Source organism: Balaenoptera musculus, chromosome 1 (assembly GCF_009873245.2).
Source record: "Balaenoptera musculus isolate JJ_BM4_2016_0621 chromosome 1, mBalMus1.pri.v3, whole genome shotgun sequence".
NCBI lineage: Eukaryota > Metazoa > Chordata > Mammalia > Artiodactyla > Balaenopteridae > Balaenoptera > Balaenoptera musculus.
The window spans coordinates 141118858-141140210 of record NC_045785.1 but is presented as its reverse complement, the minus strand read 5'-3'; the positions used below and the strand labels follow the sequence as shown (position 1 = coordinate 141140210).

General features: G+C 36.8%; 1 protein-coding gene across 3 annotated transcripts in view; it reads right to left on the bottom strand.

The window, feature by feature from the left end:
• Positions 1–996: 996 nt before the first annotated feature.
• The window catches only part of HMCN1 (hemicentin 1), a 506773-nt gene continuing 486416 nt past the window's right edge, over positions 997–21353 (bottom strand). The window contains exons 102-107 of one of the 3 annotated variants that reach the window (XM_036867831.1): positions 20985–21110; positions 18695–18823; positions 16429–16779; positions 12715–12834; positions 3251–3377; positions 997–1710 (exon numbers count right to left, since the gene is read on the bottom strand). In XM_036867831.1, the coding sequence (XP_036723726.1) occupies positions 1344–1710; positions 3251–3377; positions 12715–12834; positions 16429–16779; positions 18695–18823; positions 20985–21110 (1220 nt within the window). In that variant the 3' untranslated portion in view covers positions 997–1343. The remainder of the gene's footprint in view (positions 1711–3250; positions 3378–12714; positions 12835–16428; positions 16780–18694; positions 18824–20984; positions 21111–21353) is intronic. The other 2 variants (XM_036867840.1, XM_036867846.1) reach the window with 2 other exon arrangements.

Here is a 21353-nt window from a genome sequence, read left to right as displayed (position 1 = left end):
ATTATGATATGTATGACATACACATATATGTATGTGTGTCTATAAACTTTAATACTTTAGCTATAAGGAAACAAATTTTAGGTTTTAAAAAAAGTTAAGAAAAAGGATGTGAAAATTTTATTTAGGCGGGTTTTACTGTAACAATGTTTTTTTTTATAAAATAACTTTATAAAAGAGTCCATCAAGATATTATATAGAAAATACACACTAAGGAAATATATGTACACTTCATAAAAATAGAATACATCCTGGCAATTGCTTCCAGAGTCTGTTACCACCATTTACAGTGTATTGACGTTTAACGTTTATGCTAATTTGAACATACAAGATTTTCAAGAAAAACAAAACTGTCCCACTGGTATTTAAAAAAAATTGTTTCCAATTGACAGGAAAATTTTAAAAGTCTAGAATGTAAAAGTTATGGAGATGGGACTTCCCTGGCAGTCCAGTGGTTAGGACTTCGCCTTCCAATGCAGGGGGTGTGGGTTCAATCCCTGGTCGGGGAGCTAAGATCCCACATGTCTCATGGCCAAAAAACCAAGACATAAAACAGAAGCAGTATTGTAACAAATTCAATAAAGACTTAAAAAAAAAATTAAAAAAAAAAGTTATGGCGCTAACTGAATGGAAGGCCATGTCAAAAATGTTAGAGCAAAGATCCATGCCATAAATAATCATTGAGGACAAAAATACTTTTTTCCTACTATCCTAACTGGTTCAGCTGGTTCCAGAAAGTCACTGAAAATAATCTCCTTATTTTGGATGTTCAATCAAGGTGAGCATCATTTGGTATCAAAACTTTCTAGAAGCTGTACTATATTTCTACAATGAGTGGTATTTCTTTCTTTCCTAAGTGAACATAAGTATGTAAGTCCTATTATAAAGTATTAATACATAAAAAAGCATCTTCATAAGTTACTTGGTAAGCTTTGATCAAAACACATAGCAACCAGTTTTATTATTCTAAAAATGGTTAAATGCTCAAATCCACTTGGCTTTTTTTTTTTTTTCTTTTTTTACAGGAAATTATCTTAGCTACTATGTTACTATAAACACATCACTGATGGGTCCTGTTAGATGTTCAGAATAATCTTTGCAAAGTAACTGCTCCAGTGTAATAAATAAAGAAAATACTAAGGGACTTTTCTAGACCTTACCAAAAGATATGACCATGGTGGGATCATGAAAATACCTCAGCAGTACCAAGGAAGGCACACAAAAGAGCACAGCACCATTTTCAAGTTGCCAAGATTGCAACTGTTCAGGAGACAGTAATCTGGAAGAGAACTTGATTCCCATGATATATGCAGTTTAATTATGTGGATTAGGCTTTGGAGAGCTGCTTAGTATGGATAGGCAGACACAGCTATATAAACTATGAATGTGGTCTGATATTCAATGGTCCCGTTGGCACTGTAGGATAAGGCTTGAACCCTCATGCGGTAGGTCTCTGGTTCTCGTAGTGGTCGTGTTGTGTACACCACTCCTTTAAGGTTTTCATCCCTTAAGGCAAAAGGAACAGTCTGTTCCTCATCTATCATGAGGAAAGTTGTCCTGGGATGCATCACTCCATCCTGTGTGTATGCAACCAGCCGGATCAAATCCTGATTGGCGTCTATTCCAAATGGGAGGGAGACAAGTTTGTATTCCAAGGCATACGGGCTCAAGGCACATTCCAAATCATTGGGTGGACAGTTCTTGAGGCAGAACCTAAGGACAACAAACACATGAAATGTATACAGTTATCTTGTCTTGGAAGCAGGAGAAAGCATGATGCAGGTGATCGTGATGCATGACAACTTTTGGGCATTAAAGGCAGGAGACAGTCTGACTGCAAAGCACTAAGGCTCACCCCATGTTCTGTGTCATTAACGGAAACCAGATGCCAGATGGTGATGAGAATGTGCTGGTCTAGAGTCATATATCTCTCTCTCAGCTCTATTAAAATCAGAAGCTTTTGAACCACTGAAGAAAGTATGAGTACCACAAGATTGTATTTAAAATGAAAAGTCAGTTTTGGAAAGAGAAGCATCTGCACATATATTGGAAACAAGGACTTCTTAAAGAGAGGAATATAAATGATTTAAAAATTTTAACATCTACCCTAAGACTATTTGAAAGCAGAAATAGAATATATTGATATTTGGTTTACTTTTCTAAAAATAATAAAAGGTCAATTAGGACTCCTGAAAAAAAACTTCCTTCTGTATTTGCCTTCCACATGATTTTAGATTAAAAATACTATATTTTCTTTTTCCAGGGCCCACAGTGGTTGTTCTTGAGTCGTCATGACTTTTAAATTGTCTGCCAGAAATCACTGGTAATAAAGAGTAAAACTAAAAAAAAAAAAGAAAGTACAAAGGACCATGTTCTGAAGATAGGGATTCTTCAGTCATAGTATTTTTAAAAGTATCCTAAGTCTGCACTTTTAATTTTTTCCCTTTCCTTCCTATTACCCTCAGACAGATTACAAATAGGTTTTTGATGGATCCTGGCCAGTCCGCACTTGACCATGTTACAGTAACATGGTAGTCACCACTGAGAGGAAAACAAAGTGTGAGATCCAACCAGCATTTGGTTTCAGACCACCTTATTAGTGGATCCTATTCATGATGGCCATTATCTCATTTTCCAAGCACCCCACTAACTTGGTACCTAAACAGAATACAACATTTCTGTAAGGGGAGGGAGAAAATAGAAGAGTGGTTTATTCAGAACCCAGAAAAGACAGTGTTTCAGGCAGCAGGATATGTAAGCAAGATGAGTTGTGAATGGACAGACCACTGACTCATCTTTGCTCTCCTCCACGCTCTCATGGAGTCATGTTGACTCATCACCATAACAGCCATGATACTTCTTGGAGCGCTCTAACGGCTGAGAGCCCTGAAAACCCTGAGGCAACACCAACGGAAATGAGACAATTTCAAAGAAAAGCAGGCTCTATCACCCTATAAAATGCTTCCTGCTGAGGCGGAATTCTAGATGTTGCCTGGTGGATTACATGCTGGGGAGACTTGCTCCAAGGAACCCTGCAGCTCAAAGTGATGGTTTCAGCTGCAGTGGCTGCTGCAGGATGAGCTCATTTTTTTTGCCAGTTCACTGAAGAAGGAACACACCGTCACTCTCTGTCCCCTGGGGGGCTATTGACGTCCTGTGAGTGAAACATGACTGCAGACAGGGGTTGTTGGTCAAGGAGAGAGAGGAAGAAGGATGTTCAAAAGCATGTCTGGGAAGAGAAGGCAAGACATACCCTGACACAGGATCCCGTTGGTAGTCGGGCGGACAGGGCGTCTGGATGCACTGGTAACTTCCCCTCATATTGAAGCACATGCGATTCGGCCCACAGTGCACATTCTGCTGCAGACACTCATCAACATCTACAATAGCACAAGGAACATGCAGCATCAGCAACTCGGGTCAGAACACACCATCAGGGCAGGCATTGTGGATACCGGACTGGAACGTTGAGGGCTAGCTTTCTCCTCGCCATGAATGAACTTGGTAGCTGCACTTAAGCTTCTTCACCCACCAAGTGGGGATCCTGATTCCTGGTGTGCTATTTCCCAGACTGCTCTAAGTTTTTTTTAAACATACGTGAAAAGACATTGAAAAATACGAGCTATAAAAGTAGAAGGGAAGCTACTAAGAAACCTGTTCTTTATATTTAGGAAACAGAATGCATTTGAGTTTTGTAAAGCCAATAATACTTTAAGTTCACTAAAAACAAGCTAAAAATTTAAAGGACACTTGTGAACCTTTCTGTAAAGTGAAGAATCTCTTTAAAACATGAGTGATCCTTGATCCTTCCCTAGTATTTTCTTTTGTAAGTTCAAATTGTTGAGTGGGAAGCAGGGTAGTGGAAATTAAAGAAGTTATAAATTTAGGGGAGACTGTACAGGTCATTCAGATCTTGTGGAGAGAGATGGAATAAAGAAAAAAAAAAAAACAGAATCAAGAACCATAATCCAAGTTTGATCAAATCTGAACTGTGTAGAAGCCAGCCTCAGTTGTTATAGGTGGGATGCTTTCCCTAAAGTATCTCTCCCTAGGATACTGGGGGGACATGCAAATGAAATGCTCTTTATTTTGTTGTTTTCTATACAAAGTTGTTAAATAAAAACACTCTTAAATCACCAAAATTAAGAAGCATCAAGATGAAGCTAAAAGAAACTTATTTTTGAGCTTTCTGAAAATCAGTGTTTTTAAGCCATGATTCTTAACTTGAGGTCCATATTTGAGCATCAGGAGATCTGTGAATGAAAATGTTTCTGTGCGCGAGTGTGTAGGTACACATGCATGAGTAAGCAAGAGAGATAAAGCAAGGCTGAGATTGGACCCTCCTTCCAGAAAATTTATCATAGAGTTCAACACAATTTAAAGGATTGAGACCCCAAAGTTAAGAATCATATTTTAGAGCAATAGTTTCAAACTGTGCTATCTGTGTTCCCCTGGTAGTGCATGAAAATTCCCAGCAGTATGAGAGCAGGCAAATATTTTGGGAATCAATTTCCATTCAGATTTAAAAAAATTTTTTTAGTAAAGTACAGTTGATTTACAATGTTGTGTTAGTTTCAGATGTACAGCAAAGTGATTCAGTTATACATACATATATATATGTATATATATTCTTTTTCAGATTCTTCTCCCTTATAGGTTATTACAAAATGTTGAGTATAATTCCCTGTGCTATATAGTAGGTCCTTGCTGGTTATCTATTTTATATATAGTAGTGTGTATATGTTAATCCCAAACTCCTAATTTAGCCCTCCCCCCTTTTCCCCTTTGGTAACCATAAGTTTGTTTTCTATGTCTATTAGTCTATTTCTGTTTTGTATAGAAGTTCAATTTTTTTTTTTTAGATTCCACATATAAGTGATATCATATGATATTTGTCATTCTCTGACTTCATTTAGTATGATAATCTCTAGGTCCATCTATGTTGTTGCAAATGGCATCATTTCATTCTTTTTATAGCTGAGTAACATTCCATTGTATATATATACCACATTGTCCTTATCCATTCCTCTGTCGATGGACATTTAGATTGCTTCCATATCTTGGCTATTGTAAATAGTGCTGCACTGAACATTGGGGTGCATGTATATTTTCGAATTATGGTTTCCTCTGGATATATGCCCAGGAGTAAAGTAGCAGGATCATACGGTAGCTCTACTTTTAGCTTCTTAAGGTACCTCCGTGCTGTTCTCCATAGTGGCTGTATCAATTTACATTCCAACCAACAGTGTAGAAGGGTTCTGTTTTATCCACACCCTCTCCAGCATTTATTATTTCTAGACTTTTTGATGAGGTCCATTCTGATCAGTGTGAGATGATACCTCATTGTAGTTTTGATTTGCATTTCTCTAATCATTAGGCATGAGCATCTTTTCATGTGCCTTTTGGCCATCTGTATGTCTTCTTTGGAAAAATGTCTATTTAGAGCTTCTGCCCATTTTTTGATTGGTATTTTCTGATTTCCTCTTTGATTTCTTCAGTGATCCATTTGTTTAGTAGCATACTGTTTAGCCTCCATGTGTTTGTGTTTTTTGCAGTTTTTTTCTTGTAGTTGATTCCTAATCTCATAGCATTGTGGTCAGAAAAGATGCTTGATTATGACTTCAATTTTCTTAAATTTACTGAGGCTTGCTTTGTGGCCCAGAATGTGATCAGTCCTGGAGTATGTTCCATGTGAACTTGAATGTGTATTCTGCTGCTTTTGGATGGAATGCTCTATAAACATCAGTTAAGTCCATCTGGTCTAATGTGTCACTTTAGCGCTGTGTTTCCTTACTGATTTTCTGTCTGGATGATCTGTCCATTGATATAAATGGGGTGTTAAAGTTCCCCGCTATTACTATGCTACTGTCAATTTCTCCTTTTATGTCCGTTAATAATTGCCTCACATATTATGGTGCTCCTATGTTGGGTGCATATATTGGGTTGGCCAAAAAGTTCGTTCGGGTTTTTCTGTAACATCTTAAGGAAAAACCTGAAAGAACTTTTTGGCCAACCCAATATAGTTACAATTGTTATCTCTTCTTCTTAGATTGATCCCTTGATCATTACGTGGTGTTCTTCTTTGTCTCTTGTAGCAGTCTTTATTTTAAAGTCTCTTTTGTCTGATATGAGTATTGCTATTGCAGCTTTCTTTTGATTTCCATTTGCATGGAATACCTTTTTCCATTCCCTCACTTTCAGTCTGTATGTGTCCCTATATCTGAAGTGGTCTCTTGTAGACTCTATATATACCAGTCTTGTTTTTCTATCAATTCATCCGTTTGTAAACATGTCTTTTGGTTAGAGCATTTAATCCATTTACATTTAAGGTAATTATTTATATGTATGTTCTGACTGCCATTTTGTTAATTCTTTTGGATTTGTTTTCATAGGTGTTTTTTCTTCCCTTTCTCTTTTGTTCTCTTCTCTTGTGATTTGATGACTATCTTCAAAGTTGTGTTTGGATTCCATTTTTTTGTTTGTTTGTGTGTGTATATCTATTACAGATTTTTGGTTTGCATTTGCCATTAGGTTTTCATATAGCTGTCTATATATATACATGATTGTTTTAAGTTGTTGGTCTCTTAATTTCAAGTGCACTTCAAGTATCCTGCATTTTTACTCTCCTCTCACGATTACTGGGTTAGATATCATATTTGAATATGGATGATTTCCCACCTTTACTGTAGTAAAGGCTGCCAGACTGTAGTTTTCTTGCTTCTGGTGGGTGGAGCTGGGTCTTGACCCTCTGGTGGGTAGGGCCATGTCAAAGGGCATGTCTAGAGGTGGCTGTGGGCTCAGGAAGTCCTTATGCAGCCTGTCTGCTGATGTGTGGGGCTGTGTTCCTGCCCTGTTGCTTGTTTGGCCTGAGGAGTCCAGCACTGGGGCCTACAGGCTGTTGGGTGGGGCCAGATCATGGTACCAAGATGGCAGCCTCTAGGGGAGCTCATGCTAATAAATAACCCCCGGTACCTCTGCCACTGGTGTCCTTGTCCCCACAGTGAGCCACAGCTGCTCCCCCACCTCCCCAGGAAATCCTCCAGGACCAGCAGGTAGGTCTGGCCCAGGCTCCTAATGAAGTCACTGCTTTTGCCCTGGGTCATGGTGTACACAAGACCTTGTATGCACCCTACAAGAGTGGGTCTCTGTTTCCCCTACTCCTGTGGAGCTCCTGGACTCAAGTCCCGCTGGCCTTCAACATCAAGTGCTCTGGGGGCTCCTTCTCCCAATGCCAGACCCCCAGGCTGGGAGCCTGACATGGGGTTCAGACTCACTCCTGTGGGAGAACTTCTGTGATATAACTGTTCTCCAGTTTGTGGGTTGCCCACCTGGGGGTCATGGGGTTTGATTATATTGCGAGTGAGCCCCTTGTACCGTCTCATTGGGGTTCTTAATGTCTTTGGATGTAGACTATCTTTTTTGGTAGGTTCCAGTCTTTTTTTAAATCAATGGTTGTTGAGCAGTTAGTTGTGATTTTGTTGTGCTTGTGAGAGGATGTGAGCTCAAGATCCATCTACTCCACCATCTTGTCCTGCTCTCCATTCAGATTTTGATTTTCCCTAAGTAAGTTCTCCTTCCTAAAATCAATCTGCTTGAGAATTTCCTATGGCCTGGAGTTCTCCTTTCCCAAACTCTTCCCTCTTACATCCTTCTTCTGCTTTACAGGAAAATGTTTCCACTAATTGCAAATCTCTTTATGATACAGGGTATACAATGCTTCCAGGCACATAGGAAACGTAAGAGAATTGGTGGCATATGTTGATAGTGGCAGGCCTTATTTCATCATGGCTACAAATCAATGGTCTTAGCTCTCCATTTTATATTAGATTTCAGAAGTGAGTTGGCTGTCATAGGAACACCTACTAACACTTTTAGTTGAACAGAAAAATGACTTTAGACATTTTTCTGACAGTCTGGTTGGCTTTACAATGAGTACACACTTTTAAATTATATGGTGGTCATCCTCCAGTAACTGAGTTAAGTGTGCAGTTCCAAAGTTTTGATGAAAATACATTGAAAGCACGTAAACACCAAATAACAATGCCAGAACTCACATTCTCTGTAACTATTTAAACATGGTAAGAAACTTTGGAGGTTGATTTTTACAAGTATGAGTGAAGTATAAGGTTTTCAAATTTCTTTTTGGAGTAGGTAAACAAAAAGTATGAAGACTAATTTTAGAGAAAGTTTAAGTCAATGGGCTGCACAGAGCCACTTGTAACATTTTCTTCTTTAGTATTTGAATAAACATAGATTCTGATGTATAATTGGACCCAAATCAGCTTTTTGGAGAGAGAGGTTCTAACGGTCAAATGTACTTCAGTCATGGAATTGGTGCCACAAGCAATGGGTATGTGTAACTATTATGTCATTTCATAGTAGTGACTTGGTATCTGCATGATAGTATTTATATTGATCTTGGGTTAAATTCGTGAAGTTCTTTCATGAACTTGTAAATAACTTGGAATATTACTATAAAAAAAAAGGCGAGAAGATATTCCAAGAGACAGTATATAAATCGTGGAGAATAAATGTTAAATTTTTAAATTATTTGCCATTTGCATTTCTGTGTCAAAAATGAGCATTTTTAGATTTGGTTCTAAATATATTCCATTTCTTAAGGAAATGACATACAATGTAATTAGTTACTTTAAACTTAACAATAGTCTGCACAACGTCAAAAGATATTAAGCTAGAATGATATGGAGTAAATCACTTACTTGACTTTTTAGTTACTTAGATGTGCTGATAATGACATAATGTGCTTTCTATTACTCATTTTATATTAGGACTAGTTTTCCTCCAGGAATGGAACAGAGTGAAACATGTTTTATTTCACTTAAATCTTGCCTTTTGTCTCTGCAAACCAATTTCTAATTATGATTTTATCTGCCAGAAGTGCTCCATCTCCTTGACAAAATGAGATTGTCTCAGAATGAAGTAAAAAGCCCTTTAGGAAAATGTGAAAGAAATTCAATTAATCTTATCTTCTTTTCTCTCCATAAAAAAAAATTCCCTTCCCATCCATACTCCAAATTTCATTTTAGCTTTAATTTTTAGAGTGAACTCATGCAGAAACATGGAGGCCAGTGGGCTTCTAGGGTCCATGAAAATGGTGATTGGAGGTCAGAATCTGGACACACATCCAGGCATAATAAGAACAGTTACCTTATCACAGATTTTCATCAGCTGCAAATAAATCTATCAGAGATATGAGAATCTAATATACAAAGTGTTTGTCTCTAGCTCCATAATAATGTACACTTCCTATAGAAGAGCTTTCATAAAGCATTTGAGCTTTGGGGAAGGTAGTAGCTCTCCTTTGTCTTCTGTCTACTGCTATCTCCTCAGGAGTAAGTATCCTGTAGGCATTCACTCTAGTCACTCTGTTCATTCACTTTACTCATTGGTCTTAAAAAAAAGAAGCTAGAAAAGATGGAGAAATCAGACTGTCTTCTGTTAACTGACAGTGTGGTGATGTCTGGTTTTTATAAAACATTATGAGAAAATTATTATGATTAAAAATTAAAGTATAGGGATTTCATAACATAAATATTATTGCTACAAGAAAAGAATACCAAGATGAGCTGAAAAACTTTCACAATAATAGCTTTAGAACATATGAATGCATTTAACCAAGTGCTCTGGATACATTAAAAAAGTAATTTAGGATAAGCATACTTGAAACATTTGTCTTATAGAGGGTGTAGAGTAATTCAGATTCTTGACAAACATTATGAATTGCTTCTTAAAAACTTGGATAGATTAGAACACTCATTTTGAATGCAATGCCAACATGTAGCATTCTTACAGTTTTAGAATGAGATTAATGGTGCTTAAAATTAGCATATGGATTTTTTAGTTTCTCCTCTCTGCTTCTGGGGCAAATTATGATTGGCATGTTTTTTGTTTTTCATTTTGCAGTCTGGTGACTTCCACTTTAGACTAGTCTTTGTCCTCATTCAATGTCAAAGTCACTTTAATATCCCTTTTATTACTGACATTTCTATCACTAATGTATAAAGCTTCAAAAATTTATCTGTGAATGAAAAGTAGCATTTTGTTCCTCATAAATGCCTCAAACACTTTCTAAAGCTATAAAGACTCCAAGTTATTCTTTAGAGTAAAGACTTCTTTAAAGATCATAATTGTTGTCTCTCATGTCTTTTCTTAGACAACTTTTAAAATAAATAATTAATTAATTAATTAATTTTTGGCTGCATTGGGTCTTCGTTTCTCCACGCAGGCTTTCTCTAGTTGTGTTGAGTGGGAGCTACTCTTTGTTGAAGTGCGCAGGCTTCTCATTGAGGTGGCTTCTCTTGTCACAGAGCATGGGCTCTAGGCACGCAGGCTTCAGTAGTTGTGGCACGTGGGCTCAGCAGCTGTGGCTCTCGGGCTCTAGACTGCAGGCTCAGTAGTTGTAGCACACGGGCTTAGTTGCTCCACAGCATGTGGGATCCTCCTGGACCAGGGATCAAACCCATATTCCCTGCATTGGCAGGTGGATTCTTAACCACTGTGCCACCAGGGAAGTCCCTCATGTCTTTTTTTAAAACCACAAAAATATGTAACTCATTTAAATTGCAAACATTTTAAATGACACCTGTTTCTGATTTGTGCACATTATTTTCCACTCTCTGGAGTACAAGTGAAAGCTGAAAAATGTTTTGAACTGAATGAGTGACAAGGGCAACTAAAAAAAACAAACTGGAATAATTTAGAGAGGAAAAAAATCCTCTAATGAGAATATGACATAATATAACCCTTAAAAATCTGGCTAAAGGGGCTTCCCTGGTGGCGCAGTGGTTAGGAATCCACCTGCCAATGCAGGGGACACGGGTTTGAACCCCAGTCCGGGAAGATCCCACATGCCACGGATCATATAAGCCCATGTGCCACAACTACTGAGCCTGTGCTCTAGAGCCTGCAAGCCACAACTACTGAGCCCACATGCTACAACTACTGAAGCCCACGTGCCAAGAGCCCATGCTCCGTAACAAGAGAAGCCACTGCAATGAGAAGCCCGTGCACCACAACGAAGAGTAGCCCCCACTCGCCACAACTAGAGAAAGCCCGTGTGCAGCAACGAAGACCCAATGCAGCCAAAAATAAATAAAATAAATAAATTTATATTAAAAAAATCTGGCTAAGGAGTTTGCAGTTAGTTGGCTGGTTATTCCAAATGCTTCAGTATCTACCCCCTACCTTCCTTGGTGCCTGGTGCACCTGTAGGGAGTGTAATGTTAGTGTTGTGCACTGCCACCTCTTCAGAAGGATTCTTGGATTGAAGAGCTGGAGAAGTTATAAAATATGGACAACGTAAGTGCTCTAACCTCTGTCTGCTCCCACAATACAATGACCCTGGTGTTCACAGCATCACAGGAGAGACAAAGGACCATTCCTGACATTGTGAGATCTGTGATCAAGTCCTACCCTGGCTCTTGATGGTTCTAGGACATTGAGACTCACATAATCACTCTGAGAATTAGCTTTATCATCTGTAGAATGGGTACACATTATTGTTCTTGACAAAACTATACTGCTGATTAAAATGAGGTAATAGTTGTTTTGGAAAAATATAAAACTATAATGTAAATATGTTCTTCCAGTATTTCAAAACTTAGTAAGATGTTCCTCACAGGGTAAGTTCTTCATAAATGTTTGAGTGATGGCTGGGAGTAAAGGTTATTATTGAGTTCATTTTCCTTCTTCAGCCCACATGATCAGTGGGGGCTCTCAGGGAGTGTGATGGGTGAATGGGTTGAGTAAGCGTGTGGAAGCTCATGGTAACTCAGGTGAAGCCATTGTGCATCCTGGTCTTGGTTTCTGGAACACATTTACATGAGCTGCATCCTAGCAAGTTTTTTGTGAAGGGAAGTCTTTTATACATGACAGAAACTGATAAAATTCAGAGGCTTATTAATATTCTTAGATTTTGTCCATGGAATTGAGGTGGTTTCTTAGAAGATTTTAACGATTTATACAAGTTCATATTCTTTTGATCAAGGACATGTTACAACATACTACACGTCATCAATATACAATGCTCCTTTCACATTTTTGTGTAACAATTTTGCTATTGAAATTGATTTTCTTTCTACCATCACTACACATTATCTAAAAGTTATAACACCTACAACCTTGTATGTTGATTATGCACTTATTTGCATGTTTGTCTCCACTAGACTCTAAGATCATAAAGGGAAGAGAGTGTACATTATTCATCTGTTTTAACCTCCTGTATCCTGCAACTCTGTCACATGATTGTTACTCATCATTTGACTCAAAGAATGAGTGGATTAATCAATTACCCACTGATCACTAAGACAAAGTATAAAATAATGCTTAATACTGAGGTACGTTTACTGAGAACTCTTCTCATTTCTCCTTTCTTCTTAGCTGAACTGTGAAAACATGTTTGAAGAGGTCTATTTCCATTTAGTTTTAAATATATATATATATGTGTGATATGAGGTGGCTTAGGCATTCTTGCTCCTTCTAGTAAGACCATACCAAAAGTGTTTCTCAACTCTTCCTTTGCTTAATTGCTTTCTCCTGCTTGCAAAAGCAAGGATTATAGATAAGTCTGACCCATGGGAATGTGAGAGGAGAGGAAGCAACTAGAAGAAAAATTATTCAAAAAAAAGACATTTCTCACACTATCCTATACTGGTTTTAGGTTAAGTTGTAGCAATAAATGTCCCAACATTTTCTCACCTTGACATGTCTTTCCATTGAGCATGAGCTGATAGCCAGGTGGGCAGATACACTGATAGCTCCCAAAGGTATTTTTACACTCATGCTGGCAGGTGTCTCTATTTTCACATTCATCAATATCTGTGCAGAAAAAAAGCAGTGTGTGTAACCATGCAAAACAAAGGCAGAAACTGTGACAGAATCAACTATAAACAAGTTGTTGACATACAACAGAAAACTTGATTTTATACTTGTGCTTAAAAATGTTCAAAGCTGTTTCATATCAGTAAGTTTTTAATGGAGTACAATATAAACTGTCCTGTATTATAAAATATGAACATCTCTTCTGTGTATAAGCATATATGAGCTGAAGCCCCAAACTGGCCAATTGCAATATTAGTTAAGTAATTAAGATTGTAATGACAGATGAAACAGACCTGTACAGGATCCTAAACCACCAAGGTACTAAACTCTTGACAGAACACAGTAGAATTTACCTAAAAGATAAAGTTTCTATTGAGATTAATTGGGAAAAGAAATACTCGTTTCTGTTTTATTTAAAGTTTAGCAGCCCCTCTCTCTCCAACAGCCATGCCTGTAGCTTTCCCATATGCAGATATCATTAAGTGGAGGCGGTTTTATCTTTGTGATAGGAATATTCATCCAACTTCATACAATTGTAAAGTACTAATGACAACTAGATATACATATAGTTGCTATGTTACTTTGGGCCAGTCACCTAACTTCTCAGGATCTCAGTTGATTCTTCTGCCAACAGGAGCCACTGATACAATCTCCCTACTTCACAGGCTTGTTGGAAGGTTCAAACACGTAATATATGAAAAACATTGTATAAATTATAAAGAGCTAAGCTACCTGCTATTACTAAACAAAGTCAAGAAAACAGCAATAAAAAGAGTGGGAATAGATAGTAAAAAATTAATTGATATTTGCTTTCAGAATGAGAGATAGGATTTGAGAAACCTCAGATTTCTTGTCTCAGTTGTGCTTTGCCTAATATCAAAATGTGCCAACCAGTGTTAGAAGGAAGAGAACGTGGTATGAAATGGGAGCAGGAGTGCTGAGGGCTGGAAGTAAAGGGAAGACAAAGTGAAACCCTGGAGATGACTCAGCAAAAGGACCTGTTCATTGCGCATATGCTCAGATGATAATTGCAATGACTCAAAATCTGTTAATGACAAATGCTCATCAAATATTTGTCACTGTTTTTGCCCCAGTTTGGTTAACCAAAGCACTCATTGCAGAACTTTTGATATATTTTTACTTTTTCCCTTTATAATCGGCTTTAACCTAAGATAACAACAGAAATGTAAATGACGTTGAACTCCAAGTAGTGGACATCACACTTTCCAGAGTATGAATTTTAAAGTGGCCCCAAGTGTGATTTTGGTGTTCAGAGAAGCAATGCAACGTTCGTTTTCTCTATTAAGCTTTGGAATCAATTCCCTAAAAAGCTAAATCTTAGCCCAAGTCTAACAAAATTCCATGGTTAATCTGAATCTTTTGTAAGCTGTCTATCCTAGATGGTTAATTAAAGGCATTTGGTGTTTACTGCAGGTTGCTTGTTACATAATTCCAAAGCTGTCTGCAATCTTAGTGTAAATTTCCTTATTAGTACCAACGCCAGAAAATACTCACCATATTTTAAGAAATATTTCTAAATGTCTAAGCCTATTTATTACCCCCAAATAAAACTTAAATATCCAGTCATAGACTAGTTATAGAAATTTACTTTAGAGTCTCCAAGATTGGTTCTCACTCTGAAATAGTAGCTGCCTCACATAGTAGATGGTTTCGGGAAGGTAATTCATATAAACATTAGTGTAATATAAACACAAAGACACAGAAAACATTCATAAGACTACTGTGATGAAACTACAGGGCACAGATTGTGATAAAGAAATGGAGAACTGGTTATTAATCAGGGACTCTTTCTTCAAATGACTTGGACCTTCAGATGATCTAGAAGAAATCGACTAGATGGTGTGGGAAATACCGTTTCACTCATTTATCAGAGCATAAACAAGGATTTTTGGAGCAGGAGAGTAAAGGTAGAAGAGTTGTCTAAGATGAAGGTAGAGAATGGAATTTTAATAGGATATGAAAACCCTTCAGTGGGAATGACTATTCAGAAGAAACACTGAAAGACAAAATGTCAGATGTTAATTCTGTCAATAAAATAGTGAAAAGTTTCACTAACAAAGAGGTAAAAATTGTGGGCATGAAAAATTACCAAAATTGCCGGTGGAAAAAAACCAGTAAGAATGGTTTGGAGCAGGCTGAGAGCAATGTTTGACATACTCCCAAGGACAGTGGAGTCCACAGGTTTAGTAATTAAGTAGTGTTTGACCATATGGGGCAAAATGTTCAGAGTTGTTAATGAACCCATGAATGTTTCAAGTTCAAGGAGTAAAAGAAACTAGCACTGTCCACAGTTCTAGGAAGCTGATCACAGGGAGGAGATTCCATGTGCATCATATTACGCTTTAGGTACTTCAAGACAGCCAGACAGAAAAGTTCTGGGAACACCTGGGCCTAGAGAATAAAGGTTAAAGAGTAAGGATCCAGAGGGTCTGAAGGCCCAGCTGAGTGGAGATAATGTGAGAAGCTGAGTCCGCCTAAGAGTGACTAAGGAAGCATGTCTAAGAAGATAACGATGCAGGAACAGGGCTTGGAGAAGGGTAGAAAAAGAAATGACAAAAACTGAAGTCAGAAAATATTTCTTTTAAATATCTAAAAAATGTTTAACAGAGAGCGTATCTGGGAGAGAATAAGCAACGTGTGGAATGCTTAAGAAAAATTCAAGAACATGAGGTTAGCATAGGGGTCTTCAAATTTAAACAGAATTTCTTTCTTCCCTCCCCTCTTGCCTCCCTCCTCCCTTTCTTCTTTGCTTTCTCATTTCTTCTGACAAACTGTGGGGCTAATTTGTGTTTGCTAATTCCCCTTGGTGCATAGCTCAGTGACATGCAAACTGGATACTCACAGCAAATTGAATTAAATGAATGACAGATGGAATTGTTTGCAACTTAACTGAAGACAAGGTCTCAATTTTTGAGTTGCAAATTACACTTCACTTTTGCAAACAAGTTAAATTACAGACTTGAGTTTAGGTAAAGATACTGAAAGCACATATGTTAGAACAATGGAAACAAATTAGTTTTGTCCTGGCTTACATTATCTTTTCAGTGACTTACATATATACAAAATAATTGAACTGAGAGGTTCCATGGGGAGTGTGTAACAACAGTCAGGGCAGTGCTGGTTGCAGACAGAACAAGCAGTCGACACAGTAGCTGAGAGTTTCACTTTTAACCCACTGCTTTGGCACCCATCACATAAAGCCATAATCTGATAGTATTATATTATGGTGGCAAGATGCATATTCTTTTTTTAAAAACCATATTCTGGATGCCACTGAATTTTATTTCTATATAGCATTAAATTTAGTAACACTTTCAGGGGTGATCAAAAAAGAGAAACTGACAATACAAAACAATACATTATCAGAATGTACACATGTAAATACATCATTTGATAAAACTGGTAATAGTTTTAGGTGCCAGAGTAAATGTCTTGAAACTTGGGTCATCCCAGATTTGAGATCAGCTGTAGTTCACTACACCCAAACTCTCACAGGTGCTGTATATATGCTTAGACTCTGGTCCATGAAGTGAGCCCACAGAAAGGAAATGGAATATGGCTGACATTTACCTACACATGTGTCATGGCTCGCCTCAGAGCCTGCAGGGCAAGTTTTTCTAATAGTCCTTCTAGTCTTGGAGAGAGACGTTCTGCTGTTCCTATACTCTGAGTAGGAGCTGTAGAGATGTGAGTACTGTCTGTAATGCTGTTGAGGTTGATAGTTGTTTCTCACGGGGGAGAACCGTGCAAGGTTATAGCTATTGTACTGAGTGCCATAATTTGGCAGCCTCTCCAATCCAGCGCAAGATTTCCCGTCCCCTAATAAATGTTGTCCTGGTGGACAGATACACTTGAAGCTGCCGGGGGTGTTGGAGCACTGATATGCACAAGGCTTAGGCACTTGTTCACATTCATTAATGTCTGCTCGTGTGCCATGATACATAAAAAAGAGAAAAAAAAACATACACACATATACACACAGAAAACACAGGAATAAAGAATCAGTCTGTGAAACAAACTGAAGACATTATGTTACCCTCCAAAGCAGGGAATACAGTAATTTCTCAGCTGTTGTGAACTTTTGAAAAAGCTTTCTTCATTCAGCTATGAATATATAGATTCTATGACTCTCTCTGAAGATTGTTTCACATGTACAGTAGAATCATATAGGGTCATAATGGAAAATGTGGTCTTGAATCCAGAAAAACTAGAGTTCAAAGCTAACATATAGATCTTAATTTTGTTGGTGGAGTGAAGAATGCAGTCAGATCTCTAGTTTGCATTTAATTACAATATTGATCACTAGTGCTTCTTATCTTTTATATAATTACAAGTTTCAGATGCAAGAATGTACAATGTACACCTACAAATAGTTTTATTTTCCTTTGTTTCTTTTGCATCAATAATTATTAATGAATAATCAGGTCAAGCACATTTTCTTAAAAAAATTAAAAAGAAGGAAATGAAGATACAGAATCATTCTTCCTGAGATAAACTCAAAGTTCAAAAATTAAAGTTATTTTTTTTTCTATTCCTACGTCAACACAGAGTATGTACTCCTAACTCTTCTTGTAAATTGAAAAAGTGAATAAAGACCAGAGATCAAAACCAAATTCTTTAATTCATTACCATAGTGGCATGAAAGAAAACAATATGAATAAGTAGAATAAAAGTAGTAAATTGTGCTTTAAAAATTATTTTAGTAGGCAAAAGTTAAAATTAACATTTTAAATCTCTTTAAGGCAATGGCCCTACCTTCTTCACTGACTTATCCCCCAGCCCAATTTCTGACATTCAGCTTCAAGTCAAATTAGTGAACAAATAAACACATTTCATTCTGCTAGGTCACTGTAATGACTGATCAAAATGTTAAGTTATATACAAATTACAATATCTAAATAGAAGACTAAAATGATATATATTCCTGCTATTAAAAAGTATTTATTTTAAAAGCATTCATAATAATGATACTACATTAAACATTTTCTATGCGCAAAGTACTATGCTAGGGACTACATAAAGACAGAACTAAGTCTTTACGGAAGTATTTGCTATAAAGAATTAAATAGACAACCAAGGCATCCAATTTTAAAAGTATTGATATAATAGCATGCAAACCAAAGGCCAGTATTTAAAAGCTCACACAATTTTTTTTCTGCATGTAAATGTAAATATTCTAAGGTGAAATATAATTTTATAGGTCAGTTTCTTGATTGTAAATGTATTAATTAAAAAAAAGCATATGGTTACCTTCTTATAGACATCTTCTACTATCGTTACCTGCCTTACTTTACATTCAACTATAACTAAGATGCAAACAAATAGGCAATTGGGAGAATTAAATGAGATTCTTAGCACAGGGAATGGCATATAGTATGCACAAAACATGATAGATAAAGTAATAATTATCAATTCACTTAAATTGTGTGTTCACATTTTAATCCTTCATAAGTAAACCTTCATAGTACATACAGATATACTTCATATTCAAATAAAATGTATCTATGCAAACATTTACATCACATGCATAGAGAGATAATCAATGAGCTAATCTTCATAATTAAGTTGTCGTGGTAATTATACCACAGCCTCACTTTGATATGTATAGTGCATAGTAAGCACCCCGTAAGTAGTTATTATTATCACTTGAAAGTCAGTGTAAATTGAGTTCAATATGAAGTCTCTAAGAAGTAATTCAACTTATGTAATGGACTACTTAAGCCAACTTACAAATCTAATTGTAGCAAGAAAGTATTTGAGGATAGAGTGGTCCTAACCAAGCTGGTAAAATAGTTACCCAGCCTTTATTACTCAATAAGAGTTCCTGTTAACTTACCCATACAGGGTCTTCCAATTCCTTGAGACCGGTAACCTCTTGGACATACACAATGATAGCTGCCTCTCATATTCTCACATATCTGGTTATATCTGCACTGATGGGTCCCATCTCTACACTCATCAATATCTAGAGACATGGAGGGCAATAAAAAGCAATAACATTTCCTATTTCAAAACCTAAAGTCATTATATTTATTTATTTATTTATTTATTGTTTAACATCTTTATTGGAGTATAATTGCTTTACAATGTTGTGTTAGTTTCTGCTTTATAACAAAGTGAATCAGCTATACATATACATATATCCCCATATCCCCTCCCTCTTGCATCTCCCTCCCACCCTCCCTATCTCACCCCTCCAGGTGGTCACAAAGCACTGAGCTGATCTCCCTGTGCCATGCGGCAAGTCACTATATTTAAAATGAACATTTTAATTGCTTAGAACGTTGCATTTCTCACCACGTGGTTGAGACCTGGAGTCAGAAAACCTGGGTTCAAGTCCCAGCTCTGCCACTTGTTAACGGGCCCCTTTTCCTCTTCTTGCCCCCTACTACGGGAAGAGTTTTCTTCTCAGCTTTCCCCCCTTCCCTATATCCCTCCTTTTTTGGCCATCCTATTTATATTAGTGACTCTAGTGAGCTTGCTGATGTGGACTTAACAGCAACATTTCCACATTGCTACTTATCCACAGTCCCAAATTTCTAGCTGTTGGCTGCTCATCTCCAACGCCAAGTTTTACTAGTACTTCAAACTCAACATGTCTCCAGTATCTTATCACTACTCCCTGATTTATAATAACAGTATTCTTTTATCCCCAGTCAACCTGGCTGTGAACCTCAGAGTTATCTTTAAACCTATTCTGTTTCCAAGACTGGGTAATTCTACTTCCTTCAAACAAACCCATATATCCCCACTTTCCATTTCCTCATTTAGCTATATTTTTGCTGTAGCTTCTTAAACATCTTCTGATATTTCAGCTTCTCTCATTTCTAATTAATCTTATACATAATTACAGAATCAATATTCTTAAAAATACTTAGTTACACATAACTGCATATGATGCTGTGAGTTGGCTACTATTCTTAGGAATTAAGAAAAATATTTACCTATATCCATATTGCTGAGGAGTCTTTGAAATCTGATAGTCCACCCCCCTTACTATTTTTTTTAATTATACTAAATTTCCATTTACCTCAACTAGTATCAACAAGTGGTCAATACTCCCTCATTTATATCTACACCCTCCCCTCACTCTTATATTATTTTGAAACAAATCCAAGACAGATTGTAACTTTATTAATAAATACTTCAGTATGAAATTCTTAAAATGTCCCATTTTTTAAAATGAGAAACTTAAACTCAAATTTCTGTGTCATCTTAAGACTTGTTCAAGGTCAGATAGCTGTCAAGAAGGGAGGATGAATTTTAACATGTTTTCTCTAAATCCAGCTCTTTCCCCCTCATACAGGGCTATTTATCTTTCCTTTTTCTACCACCTCCATCTATTAACATTCCATTCAAGACTATATTTAAATGTGATCACTTCTATGACACTGCTGATAGTCACTCCTATTAGATATGATCATTAGTTCGAGTACTCTGGTACAATTTTATTTGTACCTCTTTTATGATATTTCATCCCAACTTGAATAATAGTTTTTTTTTTTTTTTTCTTTTGGTGAGGGGAGTGGAGTTGGCCAATCTATCCCAGTTGATTGTAAGTACATGAGAGCAGGAATGCTATCAGTTTCAGTTTTGTACATTGTGCAGTTCATAGTTCTGCTAACTATGGCAGACTGGTACAGAATAGGCACACAAAGAACAAACTTAGGGAGAAATATAATTTACTTTATTGCCTGGTAATTGATTTGACATTTAAAGAATATTTAGTTTTAAAATAATTATATTTTGAACTTTTAATAAATCTCTACAAACATAATTTTTTTCTTAACCCTTCCAATGAAATTCTTAGTATATATGCTAAATTTCATATTAGAAATTATATGACATAATATTAATGTATGTGGATAAACTATATAAACCAATTGTGTAACTGATGGGAGCTCAAAATGGGCTATGTCTCCCTGGTGAGCTTTCATTTCCTGGTACAGCCGTGACCCTGGGACCCCAGAGCTCAACAATACTAGAAGTTGGGAGTAAAAACCTATAGAAAAAGATATTTCCTTGTTAGATTAAATTTATTCTAATCATTAGTTTTAAGAATGGATGCCTTATTTGGCTTGTTGATGGTAAATGAATCTCAGTCACTGAGATAGCCAGACACTCACCAATGCAGGTTCCGTTTTCTGCCTTGGTCATTCCGTTTGGACAAAGATCAATGCATTTATAGCCACCGCGGGTGTTCTTGCAGTGCTGATCTGGTCTGCATACATTCTGTCTACACTCATTTACATCTTGATAAAAGGACAAAGGTAATGCAGATTGAGAAAGTGATTTCTTCCGACTTTACATAAAAATTATACCTTCAGATTTTAAGGATATCATAAACTAATATAGATGATTATATAATCATGGTGTAAGGTTAAAGTGTTTAAATCAATCAAGTTATGTAACGTACTTTATTCTAAAACGTTATGATAAAAATAAAAAACAAAATATTACTTCACATAGCTGGTAGCCATACAAACCACTTCCTC